General features: G+C 50.4%; 1 protein-coding gene across 21 annotated transcripts in view; it reads right to left on the reverse strand.

The window, feature by feature from the left end:
* Positions 1–1,553: 1,553 nt before the first annotated feature.
* Positions 1,554–21,494, reverse strand: part of MBNL1 (muscleblind like splicing regulator 1) — a 69,432-nt gene continuing 49,491 nt past the window's right edge. For 14 of the 21 annotated variants that reach the window (XM_058843955.1, XM_058843938.1, XM_058843941.1 and 11 more), the window contains 4 exons: positions 16,635–16,892; positions 15,569–15,622; positions 14,593–14,746; positions 9,377–12,815 (listed from right to left, as the gene is read on the reverse strand). In XM_058843955.1, the coding sequence (XP_058699938.1) occupies positions 12,562–12,815; positions 14,593–14,746; positions 15,569–15,622; positions 16,635–16,892 (720 nt within the window). In that variant the 3' untranslated portion in view covers positions 9,377–12,561. The other 7 variants (XM_058843944.1, XM_058843946.1, XM_058843945.1 and 4 more) reach the window with 7 other exon arrangements.

Here is a 21,494-nt window from a genome sequence, read left to right on the forward strand (position 1 = left end):
CCTTCTCCCTTCTCCCTTCTCCCTTCTCCCTTCTCCCTTCTCCCTTCTCCCTTCTCCCTTCACCCTTCTCCCTTCTCCCTTCTCCCTTCTCCCTTCTCCCTTCTCCCTTCTCCCTTCACCCTTCTCCCTTCTCCCGTGCCGGTGGCTCGGGATGCTGGCGATGCTGTGACAGCAGCAGCAGCAGCAGCCGTGGCACCCCCGGACGCTGCAGTTGGCACCGCTGAGCCTTTCCCAGCCCCTGTCCCCATGCCCAGCACCAGGGCACGGTGCCACCCACAGCTGGGAACACACAGACGGGTGCCATCGGCTCTGTCTGGGTAAGAAATATGCTTTTTAAAAATTGCAACTAATATCTGGATGCAAAAACACCCTCAGAATTATTCTGTTTCCTTCCTCCTGCAACCATTTCCTGCTCAGGGAACCAGAGGCGACTCGAACTCTTCCCCAGGTTCTTGTTCCTCCCTTCCTGAAGGCCCAGAATCCTCCCCCAGTTCAGAAAAGCCTCTCAGCTGCAGACACAGGAGATCCTTGGAACAAAATTCTATTATTTTGCCTTTCGCAGCTGATGCAGTTGTGCTCCCGTGGTTGTCACTGTCCTGTCCCTGGCCAGGGAGGGAGCGGCGGGGCTGGGGCAGCCCGGGATGGAGCCCGGGAGCCACCGCAGCTCCAGCCGGAGCCACAGAGGAAAATCGGGCTCTTTTTGGGAGATCTGAGCACCGGCACCGGGCTTGTTTCCCCTTGGCAGCTAAATGTGGGGATAAAGGAAATGGCGGTGCAGGGCAGAGGGTGCTCGGGCAGCAGGGATGGGGTGTCCAGGGGTGCTGAGCTGGGAAATTGTACCGATAGATCTGTCTGGGAAAGGCCGGTTCGTGCTGGGGGTCACAGGAGACACCCGGAATCCCCCTGGAAAACAACTGCCCTGCGGTGTTTCCTTTAATCAGTTAAAGCCGGGATGTGGTGATCAAAAAATTCCGATTATCGGTGATTTGTGGGAAACCGACGGAGGAACTGCAACACGGGCTCCCTCTAATGTCAGCCGCTGCCTGGCGGCACCCCACTCCCTGCTGCCCCATTCCCTGCACCTCCCTTCCCACTTCCCTTTATTCCCTGCTCCCCCTTTCCCTGCTCCCCCTTTCCCTGCTCCCCATTCTTTGCCCCCCCAGTTCCATGCTCTGCTCGTTCCTTTCACTCTGAATTCCCTGCATCCCCCAGCTCCGTGTTCCCCAATTCCCTGAGCATCCAGGTCCCTGTGCCCCCATTCCCTGCAGAGGGAGGGGCTGGGGGTCCCGGTGTGACCCTGAATCTCCCTCTCATTGCCACAGCTGGGGCTGATCCAGAGCATCCTGGTGCTTTGTGTTTACCCCCTGGATCTAACAGGAATATCCTGCACAGGTGGCATTTTAATACACATCCTGTGGGTGGAATGTGCTGGTGCAGGAAAACCCCGGTCCCAAATAACTTGTGGGCAGTCCCACAAGTGCTCAGACACATTCAAGCCTACATAACCCGGTGGAGCCGCTTTTAACCTGGTAAAGAGAATTAAGAAAGAGAACTTTTCTTAGGGCAATTTCACTTTATTTTTTCCATACAGCAAGGTCAACTATAGCAGTAATAATAAAATAAGCATAAACCCAAATTGCAGCCCAGGACAGAGTACGTAACTGGAGCAACTACAAGCGAAAGTAAGTCTGTGGTTACGGCAGAGCAAACGCGAGCGCGCCCGTCCTTGCAGCAGATGAGGCCGAGTGCAGCTCGGCTCTCGCGCTGTGGCCGGGCTCCTGCAGCCAGCAGGGAAAATCTCCCGGCTTCTCTTTCACCTGCTAAAAGAACAGGACGGCTACAGCGAGAAAATAATCCCCTACCCTACAGCTACGGCTGCTGTTCCGTTTGCCTGTCCATGGTTGAACTCTGTGAACGTCAGTATTTGTTTTGAAGAATCTTTTTTTTTTGTGAACAAGAAACCACTGAAATTGTCAGAAACTGGTTTGAATAGCATATATCTTTAATATATTTTGATACTTTAAACATGCAGTAGATTTTGAATAATGTACGGAATATCTGAGCCATGATTCCCTGGATGGGCTGAAGTACCTGCTTTTTTTTTTTCTTTTTCTTTTCTTTATTTTTTTTTATCTTTTTTTTTTTTCTTAATGATTCTCAGGCAGATTTGACCCAGTGGAGCTTCTGTCAGTCATGAGATCTCGGAAGGATGGCAGATCTTTCCAGCTGAAAAAATCCTGGCAAACTACAAGCTGTCCACATAAAGCAAAGCAACTTTTTGGAAGGGGGATGGAGTGCTAACTCTGTGCCACTTTTGCAAGCAATTTTGTTCAGCCTGTCATTTTATTTAGCCTTAACAAAACTCCTTGTAATTATAGACATTTTTATTCAAAATAAGATCTTACTATTATACAGGTTTCTCTCTTTTTTGACTATATACAGAAGTGCAAAAAGTCAACCTTCGCTCTCGACGTCCCAACTGCAGCATAATCAACCCTCAAGAGTTTGCACACACACACTAGAATTCTTGTTACGTAAACTTTGAGTATTTGGATTATCAACAAAAAGTCCCTTGATCTATTGATTATGCAGCTTATTTATAACAAGGCCTGATATTCAGGGATTTCAAAAAATATTTAAACAATATTTTAACATTTGAAATGGATACAGTAGAAAATAAATTTTATTCTAATATCTAGGAACTAGATTTTTTTTTTTTCTCATAATAACTAATTACAAACAAAATAAATCATCAAAATATTACTCAATTGTCTGCCAGGATTGTTGCCATAGCAACAACTTAACTTCTTACTTAGCAATGATTATATAATTATAAGATATCCATATAAAAGATCTTTGTTCTTTTAATGAAAACTAGACAAGAACTAACAATGACTGACATTCTTACATTGTCATATTAGATCAGTAAAATAGAAATCATTTAGTTAACAATAATACGAATACTCATAAGACACTACATGTAGATTCCAAACTGAGTATGTTATGAAGAAAACTACTTTTTTTTTTTTTTTTTGTATTTTGAAAAAGTCATCAGTAAATTCTAATAAAACAAAATTCTATGAACTGAAATGGTATCAACTGGTAATAGAAAATGAAAACGAGCTAATAAATGTAAGAAATAAAAACTACATTTTTAACAAGGAAAAAATAAGTAAATTCTCTATGGTAAGTCACTACAATAACATGTGAAGTCACCTATACTTTCTTAACACGATTGAAATTACATTGGTATGGGTTTTAACCCGTAATGTAATAATCTAAGGCTTTAATAGATGTACAGTACAATCAGGAAAATCAACACATCATTCTTATCTATAAAGCATCTCTCTCAAGCATAAAAACTCGCAGTAAACTCGGAGTATGGCGAGTTCTAGAACCGAACCCGCGCCTCTCCCTCCCTGCCCACCCGGGGCCTGGCCCCAGGCAGCCCCTGGCTGAACAGAGCAAAAATATCCTTTACTGGCTGCAACATCCAAACCACAAAAAGGAATTCCTTTGGATGAATCCATTCTTAAAACTTGAATGCACATCTATTTGTTTGTTTTTATTTTGTAAAGGCTTTCTAAGGCTATAAGCAGTTAATCTGAACAAAAAAAAATCACATATAAAACTCACCCGAGTATTAACCCACCCAATTTCTACACTAATTAACATCTCATTTGTCCTATTTTGGTTTGTCATGCATCTGCTGTCAGTGCTTCTGCGTCTTTGTTTAGAGTCGCCGCGGACGCGGGACTTGATGAATTAAAGTGAAACCCATCTCTGCAAAACATTTATAGTCCTTGTGACTCGACAGAGGCTATAAATAGAGCAAAAGAAGTTCCTCAAACATTTGTTAATGTGTCTCAGAAATGGCTTTTCCCTTTCGCAGCTCACCTTATACAGTAAATATGCATAAATATGAGACACAACGCCTTGGGAGAGTTTACAGATAACATTGTCCATAGGGTTATGCACAGCTGGAGCTTCTCTCTGCTGCTGCCCACTGGCTGTGAGGAGCAATTGGCCATTTCTGAGACAGCTTTGGTTTGAAACAGAACGGTGCCCTTTGACTGATCAGTACTCATCAAGTCAGTGAAAACGTGGTTCTGAAAATAACACTGCGGAAATAATACTCTGATGGATGTACAGTCTATGGCACTTCATGAGAATCCTTAACAACGTGGTACTTAAAGCCATTGATGTGCTTTAAAATATACACAGTTGTGGTTTTGCTTGGCACATTCATCTCTGTCAGATTCCTCTCTTCTCATTTCTTACAATCTATTACATTAAAAATATTACTCTTAAACAAAAATTACTGTGCATGCACGCTCTCGTCTATAATGGCAATTTTAAATACAAGGTGCACCTTTGTTATTTGTAAACCTTGAAAGAAATAAACTTACTTTAAAAAATTATATCTTGGTCTACAGACGTACCAATACATAATAGATTTCTGGTTACAGCATCGTCGGTCTTTCCGGTGACGTCCGTGGTTGTGGGGAGCAGCCCCGAGGCAGGGCCCGGGCACCGCGGCCCGGGAAAGGCAGACGATGCTGCAGGCTTAGACAATAAATCACCTCAGCACAAATATCAATTCAATGTACAAAGTAGATAGGCAACAGTGTGCAGTGGAGTCCCACGCTCTCGCTTCGTCTCGTTAACATGCAATGTGTGATGTCACTGCTGAGGGGTTCCCAGTGCTGCTGGACAGTATTTACAAACACTATGGCTAATGAGCTCGGCCTCTTCCCACCCAAATCCGGCCTCTCCGCCTCGGACACCATCTGGGGAGGGAAAGCACAAAGTGTTCTCGGCACAGCCAGGACTTGGGGTCACACCACAGCAGCTTTAGGGGAGCTGTGTCCCTGCAGGAACCCTCCAGCAGCAGAAGCTGCTGTCCCACCTGAGCCATCCCACCCATCCCACCCTCCCTGCATCGCTCCAGCAGTTTAACAATGGTGATGCTCAGCTGAAAGGAGCAGCTGTGATTACAAAGCCACTGTGGCCAAAGGGTCAATCCTCACCCTCAGAAATAATCCCATTATGGCCAAGGAATCCAGTAAAAATGCTGCAGAAATGGACAGAGCAAGGTAACACAAAGGAAGAGCCATCCTGGGACGGGATGGCTGCGGCAGGGGGAATCTCACAACAACAGAATTATGAGTTTCCAAACCCAGGAAATGCTGAGGCTCCAAATTTTGAGATTTAAAAGCTGCTCTTTCTGAAGAGAACCTGATGGAATCATCTTCCCCCCAAGTCTGCCCCTCAGCTCACCACAGGCCACCACAGAGAGAACATAAACCTCTGTGAACGCTGGTTTTGCTGGGTGGGCATGTACAAACTAACATGATGTGGCCACTGGTACCTGTGGGATCTCCCCTCGGAGAGAACTGGCCCCTCAGGGGGGTCAGAGCCTCCACTCCCACAGATTACTGGTTTTCTTAGAAAGAAAATTAAAACCTTCTGTCCCTTATAGCAACAAATTACACATATAAGAGTAAGAAAAAAACCAGCAACAACACACTGGGAACTTACTGTTTGATGACCAAATGTCTACATCTGTGTAACATACTTGTGGCTAGTCAGATGTTCGGCAGATATTATGGGTATCTACAGGTAAGAAATGTACACAGTGAGTGACATGTGCAGTGAGCCCCCCAGAGGCACAGCATTTGCTACAGAACATCAGCTTGGGTAAGGGAGGATCGGCTGTGAGTTGGTGGATTTTATATCGTAACTAGAAGTTAAAGTCAACTGAAGTGCTACAATAGCAACTTACAACTGGAGAACACTGGGTTAAGTACTATTGGACAAATAAAAATAAGTATTCATTGGTTGTTCAGGAAATGGGAGAAGTTAACATCTACAAGTCATGCAGTGCAGTAATTGAAAATAGCCCTTTTTGTTGGCCTACACAAAATTCTGTGCTTTCAGCATCTCAGATGATGGATTCTACAGTGGCCTCGTTTCAGTGTGATTTTGTCAAGCGTTCACTGCTGTCACTGTCCTGTTTGAATGCCAAACCTAGGATGCCCTGCACTTGATTTTCATGGCTGGTGACAATCCCCGGCTGAGAAGAGCTGTGCCCTTCCCACAGCAGCTGCGGCAGCGCGCGGAGCAGCCGGCAAGCAAAGCCTCCCCAAGCAGGGAAACAACTCCCAAATGCTCGGCTGCACGAACAGGACTGAGCACTGAACAGGACTGAGCACAGGCTCCCCTCACGTGCCCATCAGCTCAGTTTCCCCTCTGAAAAGCCAGGATTGCACTGGGAGCCAATTGCCAGCAGTGCCACCAACAAACAGATGGCACCACGCCCCGACCGGGGGCATCGCGCCCTGCAGCGCCCGGGGGAGCAGATGGGCACAGGGACACAAAATGGATTTGCACAGTCACAAAGGGCTGTGGCACTTGGAAAGCTTTTCCTGATGGGCACCAAGGCTGGCCTGTGAATCTGCCTGGTAAAGAGAACGGGGGTTCCTCTCAGTGAACTCATTGGCAGCCGCTGCTGCTGCTGCTGCTGCTGCTGCTGCTCCTCCACCCGTGCGCCCTCTCCTCCCCTGGCAGCTCACACACCACAGCACTGCCAACAGAACGGGCCTGGAGCAGAACAAAGCTTCTCATACCATCTTCTCCTGCTGCTGCAGGACAGGCTGTGGAACCCCACTGGAGCAGCGTCAGGGGCAGTGCTGTCGAACACACCAAGGACCTTCAGCACCAGCCCGGGAAGATGCGGGGCCAGATCTTTAGCCTTTGGCATGCAGGCACACGGCTGGGCAGCATTAAATACCTTCAGCATTGCTCACATGGTATATACATATATGGCTATATATGTATATATGGAGGTTTGGCTGCACAACTGCACTAAGTGTGTTATGAGGCTCTGGGGAGGAAAGGCATGAAATGACCAATTCCACAGCAGAAGGTTTTCCCTGGGATCTACCTGGGAAGTGCATGGTTACTAACAGAGAGATGATTTAAAAATAAGGACTTTTTCTGTGGCTTGTCTTGCTCTCACAACCCTCAGGACATGCACAGGATACAGAGACACACTGAAAGTAACTGGTGCACTAAACTGCAATATTAAGAGACTCTGGGCACACAAGAGGTTGCCTGCTGAGGTGGCACATATGCAGAGGGAGCCCCACCTATGAACCAGCTTTTCAAAACACAAATTCTTAGGCCAAGCCTAAAGCCCTGAGTGAGCTGATTGTTCAGCAAACTTTTCTCAAGAACGTGCTAGCTGCTGAGCAGGCTAAGCTGGGCTGGTTTTGGAATTCTACAATACCCAGGTCCCTTTGGAGGCTCAGGATGTGCAGACCTAGGTGTCACTGCAATGATGCCATTTGGGAACTGTATTTGTGAGAGATGAGGAAGCAGACAGGGTAACGAGGGATGTACAGCTGGGGCAGCACAAACTGGTAGTGCTCAACAGGTAAAGGTGCAAAGGCTCGAAGCCAAAGGCCCTGGGGCTCACTCTGCAGCTCTGGGTGTCCTGAGGAGTCACCTGTGCTGAGGCAGGAGCCGAGGGTGTCAGGTAAGCCTGAACACTGACAATGCACAGCTCATCCCAGACACAGGACCACACCTGCACAACGCTGAGAACCTGGAGTTCCCTTTTCTAAGGGGCACAGTTGTGATCCCACTGAGATGGGTATCAGACCAGAACTGATGGCTTCATGGCATGGACAACTAACTGCCCAGTAAATCTCCAAAAAGAATTTGCTTTTAGGAGAGGAACAGGAGGCTCTTTAAAATGTTTTTATTGTTGCACTTTCAGCCAGGTGTTGTACAGAAATCTGCCCTTCTGACAGCGTCCTGTGCTCAGGTGCAGCTCCAGCCTCTCCTCTGGACCAGGGACTCATCTCTAAGCATTGCCTCTGGCTTTCCTGGGAGGACTTCTAATCACTTATGTGGTAAAGCATTACTCCTATTCCTGAAATACATCCAAACACGGCAATGACTGGGGTGGCTATTGAGAAATAAACCCAGACTCTTATGGGCATTTTCTTAACTGAGCTCTGTTCAAAGCAATGGGCCATTCCAAAGAGAATCACAAGACTGAAACAAAGGTTTCAAGGAAGTTTCTGTGTGGTCCATGCTCACAGGGTTTTGTTTTAAGTTTCGAAGAGGAGAGTCAGAACATGTTTGGACTGCTAAACTCAGACTGCATGAACCTGTAACCCCTCTGCACAAAGACTCCCCTGGCTTTCCCTGAGTTTTGTACTGAAAGGAGCTGCTGGCTCCACAGAAACGGAAATAAATCATGGGTTTGTGTATTATCCCTTGCTCTTTGCATCCCTGAGAGCAGAAATAAGCAGCATGGCCCATAAATGTCAAGACTGAGTCAGAAACTCTATTGTCAATTATTTTTAGCATCAGAAATGGAACTGCAGCACCTTTGGAGCACAGCTAAGGGCTGATTAAGCTGTGCTGCAGCTCTCTGAGAGAATGTGTAGGCCAACAAGAGGTCAGATCCAAACCCCCATGCTCATTAAAGCACCGATTTCGAGTTGTCTGTAAGGAACAAAGCTGTAAATTAGCAAACCTGGTTGGCTGTGGCTGTTGCAGCGAAGGGAACACTTGTGGCAGATGTTGTTGCTGCAGACACAGTGGCTGGCGTAGCACCGTGCACCATGGGAACTTTCGGAAGGAAAATCAAATAAGCAAACATACAGAAGAGTGTGGCAGAATGGGACCAGAGCGACACGTGGGAGGGTCATTGAGCATGGTTTACCACAGCGAAAAGCCCGAGACATCATTGCCAGCGCGTGACATGCAACCACAGTGCAAAGCAGGACAACATTCCGCCGGGAGGGGAGGGAGATGAGAGAGAAAAAAAAGGGGAAAATGCTTGTTACCATCAAATCAAGAAAGTCGACACAAACAAGCTTAACCATTTCAATATGAAAAACAACAGCAGAGTTTTTTCAATGCCCTTTATATTTACAAATTTTTGTCTTTTAAAAATTCGACCCAAATATTTACTGCTAACAGAAATTAATCTTGTAGAAGGACAGAATACAGCTACATGGCTATGGTAAGATACAGTCTTTAGTTAACACAAGATAGGCTCTAAACACTGGAACTCATAGTCCAGTCAAAATCCACCAAGGAACAATGTGCAATTAAAAAGTGCTGTACAAAATTAACATCTACGTGTCCATGTCAATTAAATAAAACAATCACATTTAATTGACAGGTGTTAGTGCAGAAGGCTCGGGGAGATGGACTGGCACGAGGGCTGTATGTTAAACCTAGCAGTGGATTTTGAGGGTCTGTGAGCTGCACCACAGGTTTAAGATAATCAAGAAACAAAGCTGGCACCTACCAACACTTGTAGCGGGTGTCATGCACAATATTGAGCCTGCTCATCATGCATTGCAACAGGAAGGTGGATTTGGAAAGGGAAAAGAATTAAAACAACCCATCACACGTGTAATTAGAAATTTCATTTGAACAAAGAAGAAAAATGGTTATTAGGGGCACAGTGGCATGTAACTGTCAGCACAATCAAACCATACAATAGCACAGTGATCCATCAGAACGAGGCCTCAGGGACAGATGGAGCCGTGCTGGGACCCTGCTGGCCCCGGAGCACGGCCAGGAAAACCCTCCTCAGCTCTAGCTCACAACTCCTGAAACCTTTCTGCCTTTTGACACAAGCCTTGCCATGGTCCTTTCCTTGCTCTTCTCACATCCAAAGAGATACCAGACTCACCCTCCTGGTGCCTGCAATCCCTGGTGCGAGGCAAGGGCAGCGGGACCAGGCCCTGCTGTCCTTGTTGGACCTGTCCAAGCAGATGGATGGTGGGAGGTGACAGAGCTCAGTCCTGTCCTGTCCTCTCCCCTGCAGGTGAATGCTTGCTGTTCCCTGTGCAGCTCATGGTGACACCTCTGAACACCTGTTCAGCCTCTTGTTCTACATTTTAGGATGTATTTTAAGCTGTTGGTGCCTGGGCTCACAGCCCCAGTTCCCTTCAGACCACACAACAATAAAGCACCTGGAGAGCTCTGCTCTGCAGCCAGAGCCAGGAGCAGGAAGGTGTTTTTAGGATCACTCTGGCATAATTTTAAAGTATCACCAAGTTGGCAATTCTCTTTACATTACACAGCAAAATGCTTTCCACCAGACTGACCTCACAATCTTCTATTTCTGCTTCCAAGATGATAAACATATACTGATCTTCCAGACTATCCATTTTTAATAAATTATTTACTTTTTAATGTAACAAATAACATTTATTAACACTGTTAATGATGACTGACACAACAGAAACTGAAATAAACTCTGAAATCTGGGAATGAGGTTGCAATTGAAATGGAAACATGTCCTGGCAGACTGGCAGAGGCAGGAAATGCTGCCTCTGTGACATCCCGTGACTGTACTGGGACAGGAAATAGCTCCAGCCCTGCTGCAGGGGATCCTCAGGAGCATTTCACTATGCAGGGAAGAAGTCAGCCAGTTTAATTACTGCTGGAGCCAAGGTTATTCTGTCACTGCTGTATCTGGAGGGCAACAAAGGCAAGGGCATCATCATGTTTCCTAATTCTCTGTGTCACAGGAGAGACTGAGAATGCTCCCAAAGCAGGGGTGAAGGTGCCTCTCCTGACCTCCTCAGGCACAGATGACGGCTGGGGCCAATGGGATCACTTGCAAGATTAACAAATGGCGCAGAATTTGGCTAAAAAGTACAAACAGTAAGCAAAACTGCTTCCTTGGCTCCTCTTACGGGCTCTCAGCGGCGTTAATGAGGTTCCAGAGCAGCTCTGAGCTGTGGCTCTGCACAAGTGCCCAGGGCACCCTGCACTAGAGCTGCAACAGTACCTCACTCTGTGCTACACACGAGCTGGGTCCTCATAACCACTCTGAAACATCCCTGTAAAGCTCTTCAGTTAAAAGCTCCGAATTTCAGTCTGAATAATCATCATTAACATTATGACCAGTGCACACAGGTTTTGAAAGGGAATTTAGGCAAATGAACATGAGGCAAAAAGTAGAACACCTGCTAGGGTGGCATAACGCCCAAACACAGATATTGTGCTATGTGACCTTCTTACCAGTAATAAAAATAATTTCTGCTATGATCTTAATATTCAGCTTGACTTCAGAAGCTTTGACTGACTAATGAGAACACATGAATAATGAATGTGCACTTTCAGTGTTCCCTGGCTGTTCGGCACAAGGCAGAATTTTAATTTGAGGATGTTCTGACGTAACTGACCATAACTTCACAATCAGATTATTTCTGCATCACAATAAAGCTATTTTTAGAAATATTCTAGGTTTACTGTTGTTTTAATTATTTTTTTTTCTCTTTTCTCCCTTGTATTATTCCCCTCAATCTATTTTTTCTGCCCAATCTACTACAGCCTAATTAAAAACAACACTCCAGACAGCACAAGCACTCCCGTGGAGGTGAGCAGTGGTGCGTGACCTTTCCTGTAGGTTTTGGGGGAGAGCAGTGGTTTAGCACCAGCCCAGCAGCCCCAGGGAGGAAAGTGCTTTAGGAAAGCCCCTGGGCACAGAGTCCCAGCCAGGAACAAGGGTGTCTGTGGTGCTGAAGCTGCAGGAATTGAACAAATACACAAAGGGTTAACTCGATGCAGAGGCAGCTGCAGCCTTTCCTCACTGGCTCGGGGGTTCAGCTGCCAGCTGCAATCCTGCCCCTTGCAGCTGCACCACAACATCATCTCCTGGGAGCATCCTGCCAACCTGAGCCCTTCCCCTGGAGGATGCAGCTTCTCAAGGACACTCTGGTCACCTGGGGACCACGCCTGGGGCAAAGGCTGTGCTCACACTCCTGAGGAGATGGGGACTGAGGCACAGGATGGGCACAGGCCCCGGGGCAGGATGCCACTCCCCTGTCCCCAGCAGCACTCTCCAGTCGCTGCAGGACATGCAGCAGGTCAAGGTCTGAGGACCCAGAGCTCTGCACATTCACAGCAGGAGGATCAGCCACATCTGCTGAGGTGTCCCGAGCTGGCAGCCAGGACCAGGGAGCAAACCAAGCCGTGAACACCTCCAAGGCACGCAGAGCTCCTGACACAGCCCACTAACTCCCCTTACTTCAACAGCACAAATGTCCCTGGTTCCTTCTTGTAACACACCTGAACTCCTCTCTCAGCTGGGGACAGCTTCCAGCAGCCCAGGTTACGGGGACACCTCAAGAGAGGAGCTGTGCACAGAGGGAGCTTTAGTTGGGAGAGGTGGGATGAATGTCTGAAGAACATCTAATCACTTAAGGCTGGAGTGCAGTGTCCACTCCCAGGCACGGATGTTCCCTGGATGTGCTTCACATCCCCGGCACACAGCCAGCCAGAACAATGCCTTACAATTCACAAGAGGCATCTGAGGTTTTCTGGAGTATCAGTGGGAGAACATGAGGAGCAAAGTGCCCTGCAGAGAGGAGGGTCCTGCCCAGCTCCGCACAGGGGACCAACCCCCCCGTGCAGGCTCTGCAGGTGTCCTGCCCCCAGCCCTCCTGCATACCCTGCCTGGAGCAACTAGCAACACAAATGAGCACTTACACCTCGGCTGTCTGAACCTGAAAAATGTCACTTTAATTCAGATGCCACTGAGCTGCCCCGGCCCTGCTCCGTGTCCATGGAGCTGGGGGCACACACGGTCTGTGCTCTCCGTGGCTTCGTAGGGACAGATGGAGAAACTCTCTTTCCAGGTGACTGTGCCCAAACAGGAACTGATGCCACTTCATTTGAAGTGGGAAAAACTAAAAAGGGCAAGGTGCCAAAGACACTTTTCAAACTTTTTGAAAAGTACTGGATTACTGGAAAGCTCAAAATGCCGCTATCTGAAAAATATAAAGAGAGAATTTATAATAGCTCAAGCTAAAAACTCCCTTACTTTTCTTATGTAACATACACTAAACTTCAGTGGTAAGGAAAGGTCTAATGAAGCCCCAAGAACCACTGCCAAGCTCCTGGAGGTTTCAGTGTGGATCTGCTGGAGGAAGAGCTGAGGTAAGGTGTGTCAAGAGCCAATGGGAAAGACCCCAGTCTATGATGAGGTGCAAACGGGGTCTGGCACACACAGACCACAACCCCAGCTCCAGAGTTCCAAGGGGAAGTGCAAAGGCAGTTCCAGCATTTCCAGAAACCATCCAGCCCCTCGCTGCTCTCATGGGAGTGGGAAAACTTCAGTTTACAGACTCCACTGGTTATGCTGTGCCAAAACAGAACTGTGAATTGTTTAACATTCATAGGTAGGATTCTGAGTCTATCTGGATGGGGCTCTGAGCAACCTGGTCTATTGGAAGGTGTCCCTCCATAGAAGGGGGTTTGCAAGGTGGTCTTTAAGGTCCTTCCCAACCCAAACCATTCTGTGGTTCCATGAGTCTATGATTGCATATACATTTTTATATGGATTTTAATATGTGGGCTAGGGATCTGACCTGCAACTTACTCGAACCATCTTGCTATTGACGCCAGCAAGCTTTGCAACATTTACTGATACATTTCAGTGGCTGCAATGTATTTTTGCATTATTAAAAGGCACTAGATCAAGAAACTGATTTTTGTGCCATTTAAAGTACACATGTTGGCTGTATGCCAGACCAAGACAGAATAGGAAAGGGTGTTATACTGATCTCCTGGGAACATACTTGCCAACGATGTTTAGGATAAAATCCTTTAAATTTTTTGGGTAAAGACTGATTAGCTGTATTTCTTCCCCTTCCCAGTCTCCATTATGAAGGGCTGTCCACACAGACTCTTTCCCACTTTTGAGTACAGATCTATCAGCTGGGCTCTGCACGCCTGCTGGAATGATGGTGCTGCTTTGTGTGGGTTCAGGGGTAACAAACTACCTCAGCTGTGTAACTAAGGGCAGAAGCTCCTCATGATTTCCCCTGCAGTGCCATGGGCAGAACCAAAACACATGCTCCAGCTTCATGTCCCATCACTAGTTCTCCAAAGGGATTTCTGCTTGGTGCACAGTACAGGTGTCAGCTCTTCAGCAGTGACACCAGGCCAAGTGTAGAGCTGGTCACTCTTGGCTGAGAACAAGCACTTGGCTTTGCTCAGCCCAAGACCAGCCCTGAGACATCAGCGGTAGAGGCCCAACCTGTGACTCCTTGTGTAGGTTTGTGATTCTCCACCTGTGAGACTGCCTGTGCTGCCTGGGATCACTGCACCTCATTAAAACCTCATTAAAAACCCCTTTGTGCGTGTGACTCAGAGCCACGGCCAAGGGGTTTTACAGGGAAACAAGAACAACAGCTGAGGGATGTGGAAGGAAGAGCAGTTAATCCAGGGAAAGAGGAAGGAGAGACATTTCCAATTCTGATTTGGGGTGACAGAGCATGATGCTGATTTTGTGTTAGACTGGAAAACACCCACCCAGCTTCTGCAAGGAGCAGAGAGAAGGCAGCGTTCCCACAGCCAGCCCCTCCTCTGCCCACGGGCACGGGGCACTGCTGTGCCATGGCTGGAGGGGCTGCCTGTGCCTGGCACCAGCTGCCTCCAGCACACACCACATTCACCACCAGCAGCCAACAGCTGCCTCCTCCTGTGCTTTCTCCAGGAGTCCCCCCTCTCCCTCCCCTGAAAAGGTGCCCGTGCAGCACTTACCTGGTGGGAGAAAGGCTGTATGCTGCTGTAACTGCATGTTGGCAAGAGCTTGCTGGTATTGGAAGATACCAGTGTTAAAGACTGCGGTGGCACCATTGGTTTTTTCAAGCGCAGGCCTCTTTGGTAAGGGGGGAAGTACAGCTTGAGGAATTCCCTGAATGGTGGATGGGTATAAAAATAAAGTCCAGTAACAAAAAGAAAAAAAAAAAAAGGGCGGGGGAGGAGGGGGAGTGTGGGGTGTGGAGGAGGATGGGAGGGAGGGAGGGAAGAAGGGAGGAGAAAAGGAGAGAGAAAAAGGGAAAAAGAAAAATCAGTAGAAGGCAAAACAACCAGGCAGCACCATGTTTCTCCATGAGCAAGCAAGCGGCATAGCAGACTGAACTACCAAATAAAAGGCGCGGGAACAGCTTTCCAGGGAGCACTATTTGCCTTCCACTACAGCGGCACAGGGACCGGCGGGACAGCCGCTCTGGGCACCGGCATCAGTACCACGCCACGGGAAAGCTTCGGGCTGGGCCAGGAGCGAGGCTCTCGGGGAAGCAGCACTGCTAGCTCCATGAGGATCACACGTAGAAGCCATGTTAATAGTCACCGTGGGGAGCGGATGGCAGGGCTGTGGTGACACCCCAGTCCCGGGCCCCGGCGCCGCCCGGGCATGCAGAGCGCGCCGCATGCCGGCCCGGCCGCTCCGCGCCACCAAGCCATGCCAACGCCCCAGCGCCGGCACCCGCCAGGGACACGAGGGACACGAGGGACACGAGGGGACGGGAGGGCAGGGCAGGGCACGCAAGGGGCCGGCGGGGCGCGGGGGCGGCGGGGGCTGCGGGGAGGGTGCCCAGCCTGGCCCGGCCGCCCACACGCCCTTGGCCGGGGACACGGGGAGGGAAACCGGGATGTTCCATTTGTACACGTTAACCCCAAACTCGACTCTACGATACAGCTACATGCCAAGCTAAAAGGTGAAAGGTCATAGTACCAGGTCAAAGGTTGCCTCGAGGGGTCGCTTCAGTGATTTGACAGCCGACTGAGTCTTAATTAGCAGGCAGCGAGCACATGATGGCAATGGCCAGTGGGGTCAAGCGCATTAACATAAACAGCAAGCAGAGGTGCGTCATGGGGGCAGCAGTGCATTTGGGGAGGTGAGAAAAAACAAATAAAAACAAATCACCGGATGCCGTGTACAACGGTAACAAGACTAGGCATGCACGGGGCCCGCGGGGCAGGGCAGCGGGCAGCGGCGGTGCCCACGGCCGGCCCTGCCACGGTTCCCACGCCGGGCGGGCTGTGGGGTCACGGCCACGCAGGGCTGGGCTCCCCGCCCGTGCCGGACCCCGCCGGGAGCCCGCGGCCACCGCCTCGCCCTGCCGCCCCCACTGTGCTCCGCTTCCCACACCCACGGGCTCAGCACAGGCGGGACCCTCTGCCACCACAGCCCCCCGCTGCTGCCCTCGCCTCGCCAGCAAAGCAGCTCCTCGCTGGGCCCAGAGCCGCCTGCCACGGCCACGGGCCTGCGCTAGTGCCCGGGACAGCCACCGCCAGCCCTCGGGACACGGGACAGCACTAACACGCTCAGATCCACTGCCAAATACACCTCTACAAACAAGGACTTACAGAAACTAAACAGGGATTTCTCTAGCTGTGCGGCTGGATACGTCCACATGTGCCCACACACAGACACACGGCCAACCAGAGACACAAGCAGCCCACACGTACACACACGTACACACACGTACACACACGTACACACACGTACACACACGTACACACACGTACGCACACGTACACACACGTACACACACGTACACACGCGTACGCACGCACAGAGGCACACGCGGGTACTCCGTACATCAGCAGGCACAATCAGTCAAACACCTCAGTGCTCTGCAACTACTTCAGAGCACATCTGGCACCGCATGCTGAGAAAGCTCAGTGCACTGTGTCGTGTCCCCAAGCACACGCACCCTCCTTAGCAAGGACAAACACACATCCACCATTGCCTCTCCTCGATGTACATCTACGTCCAGAAGTGTTCCCACACTCACCATGGCAGCTGCAGTCGCTGCTGCTTGGGCAGCTGCAGCTTGGTTAACCTGGTACTGGGCAGCCTTGATCTTGGCTTGCAGGTGTGCAGGAGGGTGAAAATATTTGCACTTTTCCCGGGAGCACCTCCCTTTGATGTAATCCATGCAGACGGTGACCGTGTTGTCGTTGGTGTCGATCATGGCGCTGTCGGCGGGGTGAGCGAACCGGCAGTCGTTCTCTCCCCTGTTGCAGTTCCCACGCTGGTACTCTCGACACACCTGTGACACCGGGAAAAGAAAGCCACTTAGTTTTGGTGATGGGTGTTGCAGGCTTGGAGCAGAGACAAGCTTTCTGAAAGCCTGCGAGAGCACCACGAGGAAGGGGGCCTGGCCCAGGCACTTCAGTGGGACGGAGGGCTCAGGGACCTGGCAGCAGAGACTGGCTTCTCCAGAGCCACTTCTGATGTCAAGGAGCATGAAACCCCACCGTGATCAGAGCCAAGCACACAGCAGCTGTCATTGTGGCTCCCACTTAGCTGCTTCTGTCTCCTCGAGTGTGCCGTGGCCACTCTCGGGCACCACCCAAGCACCCCAAGGTGCTCGACCATGCCTGCTGTGACCTGGCTGTGCTTGATGTGCTCATTCGGGTGAGTGGACGGTGTGTGGCCGCCCCCAGGGAGCCCCCCAGGTGGACACTGTGTCCATGTGCCCCCCACGATCCGGGTGCCTGCCAGGGGACAGCAATCCCCAGCCCAGGGTGGTGGCCCAGCCCCTGCGCTGCCCAGCCATGGCCCTGAGCTGAGGTGGGGAATGGCAGCAGCCACAGCCAGCAGCCAGCAGGAGCTGGAGGCCTCAGACACTGCAGCTGCTCGGGTGACAGCCCTGCAGCGTCCCGTGGGCTGCAGCCCCCAGCCCACACACACCCCAGACCCCTGCCACCCCGACACTGCGTCACAGTGTGACAAACACCCGTCCCTCTCCACACAAAACCCTGTGTCTGAGACTGACGTGGCCTCCTGTCACCGTCAGCTCTCCCCAAACTGCCAACAAAACACACTCAGCATTCCAGTTTCCAAAGGCATAGGAAACCAAGGGACAAAAGCAGCCATGTCTGCATAAAAGTAAAACCCTTTCGTAGATGGAATTTCCTGTTCAAGGTGGGTGCCTGTGAACTTGGATCATGAGTATTTTCTCAAGGACCTTGGCTCTGATCCCTGCAACACCCCAGATTTGGTGGTGGTTTGGTTTCCCTTCGCACCAAGCTGCTGTTTAACCCTCGTGCCAGTGCCACCTGCCCATCCTCCATGGCTATGAACTGTCCCCCCTGCAGGACCAGGACAGGTCAGGTGTGAGAACATCCTGCATGATTGTTTATAAGCTTTTTTCAGGTGGTGACAGACTCTGGGTGTGTATTTGCACCAGAGCCACACAGGCCAGGCCCAGCCCCTCCACGGCCCCTGCTCATCCCGTGCCCTCTTGCTCTGGGCTTGCAGAATGGATTCTGCAGCGTGTCAGAAACAGCTCAGGCAAATTCCTGGGCTGGAAAATAACCACTGGCCTGCCAGGTAATCCTGCAGCCAGATCCCTTCTCTAGTCCAGTCCCCTGCAGCGACATGCCAGCCAGCACAACAGTCCTGACCACCCAGAGCTGACCAGCTCCAAAAACTTCTAAGTTGCTTCTTTCTGGGTAAACATGGCATGAAAGGACCAAGCAAGAAACAGCAGCTTGGCTGTGGTGATTCCTGACTTTGGAACACTTCTGATAGAAAATTATGGCATTCCAACAGAAACAGCTGTTTTTGATAAAGCGTTAGGCAATTCCTTTCTCTCTCACTTCCTTGTCCTTCTTGCTACTTTTCTAGTTCACTGAAGAACCACACTTTGTTCAAGATATTTCCTGCAGGGGAGGAGTGTGAGGAAAACTGTGGAAAAGTCTCAAGCCATGACATTTCCATCCTTACAGGAGTGGCTGAAAGCACTGGGCACCCATCCCCTACCTGCATGCAGTCGGTATGAAATCCAGATTAAAGCAATCCCACTGCTAGCAGCAGTCACTGACCTTACTTTACCAAGACTCCCATTAATTCAGGAGACACAGCACTGCCCGACAGAGCTGTGGTGTCTGCCTGCATCCCTGCAAGCCCCAGGTGTGCCTGCTGAGAGCCTGCAGCTTGGGAACAGCCTGGGTCTGTATGCCAGAACGTGTGCTGACTTAATTCCTGCCAGCGTACATCACTCTTGAAAATAAATATTTAAAATTCTAAGCAGAACCAATCATAGTCCAAGATTAGATGCTAACATCATTGTGGTTATTTTTCTCCAGGACAGTTCATTCCAAGGGAGAGTGAGTGGAGCCTTATAAAGCTCTGATCACGCCATAACAAATCCAATGCCACGGCTGCAGCTCCCTGGAAGAGCAGGTAGACACTGCTGGCTCCTATGGGAGGTAACAGCCAGATCATGCAGAATCTCCAAAATCCATTCTGCATTTCTGTAGCCTATAGAGTACACTCAAATATTTTGCTGTTCATAAAAATGACATGCTTGTTTAGTGTTTGGATACTTAATTTGGATACTCCAGATCAGATGACCACTGTACTGGAAAGCATTTACAAATTATGTTATCACCTACATGTTTCACTGTTTAAACTGGATTTGCAGAAGGGAAAAAACAGTATTGTGACCCTGAGAAAGTCTAGCATCTCCCTGTCATGCAGAGGAGGTTGGCTCAGCAGTGCATCACTTCTCTGAAAGGCAGTATCAAGAGAATGCAGTGTGCAGAGGGCCCAATCCTGCACACTGAGGTCCCAGACGTCATCGTCTCCCTGTGCACAGCACAGCCTGCAGCCAGCACCAGGGCTGCCCTGAAGGGGCACACCAAGGGCTGTCCCTGCTTCCCTGGGCACTGGGGACTGTGGGTGCTTTTGAGCCCTCATGTCCCACCCTGACCAGCCCATGGGCACTGCAGGAAGCACAAACACAGCAGCTGATCTTGGCAGCACAACACAAGGGGTTCCCACCAGAGGCCTCCTCCTCTCCATATTCGTTTCCAAATCCATTATGATTTATTTATGAATTTACCTAATTGCATTTTGGTTTTAATCCACCTCTGGCAGGTGTCCATCATGAAACAGAGTCCTCAAGGGAAAAACATCCCTGGGTGATTCCAACCAGCCACCTGTGTTCCAGCTCAGAGCTCGGCACGGCTGCCTCCCCTGCAACCCGAGCGTGCTTTGGGGAACGCTTCCCTCGGGGAAAACATCTCTAAAAAGGGAAATGATGTGATCCCACAGGAGGGTGACCTGTGGTGATGTGAGCTCTGAGAATAGTGACAGTAGCAGCGGGAAATGCTGGCTGCCAGATGACCCTCCACACTCCTCCCAGCTCACCCCTTCTGAGCAGCAGCTTGTCAGTCAGGGATGCAGCTAAGGAAAAGGAATTCATTTCCCTTGGAAAGAGAGTTAATCCCTCTTAGTGCAGATGCACAGGCAGAAGGAACAGAGTTACAAATACAGTCAGCTGCATAAAACAGAGATCCTTCTTGCTCCTCCCAGCGTGCTCCCTGAGCTCAGGGACCAGACCCACAGCCTGAGACCAGCAGGAGACAGCGGCCTTGTGCCCTCACACCCGTGTCCAGCACACACCAGAGTGACAGCAGGGCAGCCTGGCTGCTCAGCCTCCCCCACCAGACCCAACCAGGGCTGCCAAGCACCTGCTCTCAGGCTGTGCCCATGGGCTGGGATCTGTGTTCTCAGGCTGTGCTCTCAGGATGTGCTCCATGCTCTCAGGCTGTGTTCCATGCTCTCAGGCTGTGCTCTCAGGCTGTGCTCCATGCTCTCAGGCTGTGCTCTCAGGCTGTGCTCTCAGGCTGTGCTCCATGCTCTCAGGCTGTGTTCCATGCTCTCAGGCTGTGCTCCATGCTCTCAGGCTGTGCTCTCAGGCTGTGCTCTCAGGCTGTGTTCCATGCTCTCAGGCTGTGCTCCATGCTCTCAGGCTGTGTTCCATGCTCTCAGGCTGTGCTCTCAGGCTGTGTTCCATGCTCTCAGGCTGTGCTCCGTGCTCTCAGGCTGTGCTCCATGCTCTCAGGCTGTGATCTCAGGCTGTGTTCCATGCTCTCAGGCTGTGCCCATGGGCTGGGATCTGTGTTCTCAGGCTGTGATCTCAGGCTGTGCTCCCAGGCTGTGCTCCATGTTCTCAGGCTGTGCTCTCAGGCTGTGCTCCATGCTCTCAGGCTGTGCTCTCAGGCTGTGCTCCATGCTCTCAGGCTGTGCCCATGGGCTGGGATCTGTGTTCTCAGGCTGTGTTCCATGCTCTCAGGCTGTGCTCCATGCTCTCAGGCTGTGCTCTCAGGCTGTGCTCTCAGGCTGTGTTCCATGCTCTCAGGCTGTGTTCCATGCTCTCAGGCTGTGCTCTCAGGCTGTGTTCCATGCTCTCAGGCTGTGTTCCATGCTCTCAGGCTGTGCTCTCAGGCTGTGTTCCATGCTCTCAGGCTGTGCTCCATGCTCTCAGGCTGTGCTCTCAGGCTGTGCTCTCAGGCTGTGTTCCATGCTCTCAGGCTGTGCTCTCAGGCTGTGCTCCATGCTCTCAGGCTGTGCTCTCAGGCTGTGCTCCATGCTCTCAGGCTGTGCTCTCAGGCTGTGCTCTCAGGCTGTGCTCTCAGGCTGTGTTCCATGCTCTCAGGCTGTGTTCCATGCTCTCAGGCTGTGCTCTCAGGCTGTGCTCCATGCTCTCAGGCTGTGTTCCATGCTCTCAGGCTGTGCTCTCAGGCTGTGTCCATGGGCTGAGCCCCAAGCTCATGGCAGCCAGCAGCAGGTCCCTGGCTCCCTGCCCACGCTGCCGCAGCACCGATAAGGTGCCGAAAACACTGTCAGGCCTTTCAGA

This window comes from Poecile atricapillus, chromosome 8, assembly GCF_030490865.1.
Source record: "Poecile atricapillus isolate bPoeAtr1 chromosome 8, bPoeAtr1.hap1, whole genome shotgun sequence".
Lineage (NCBI taxonomy): Eukaryota > Metazoa > Chordata > Aves > Passeriformes > Paridae > Poecile > Poecile atricapillus.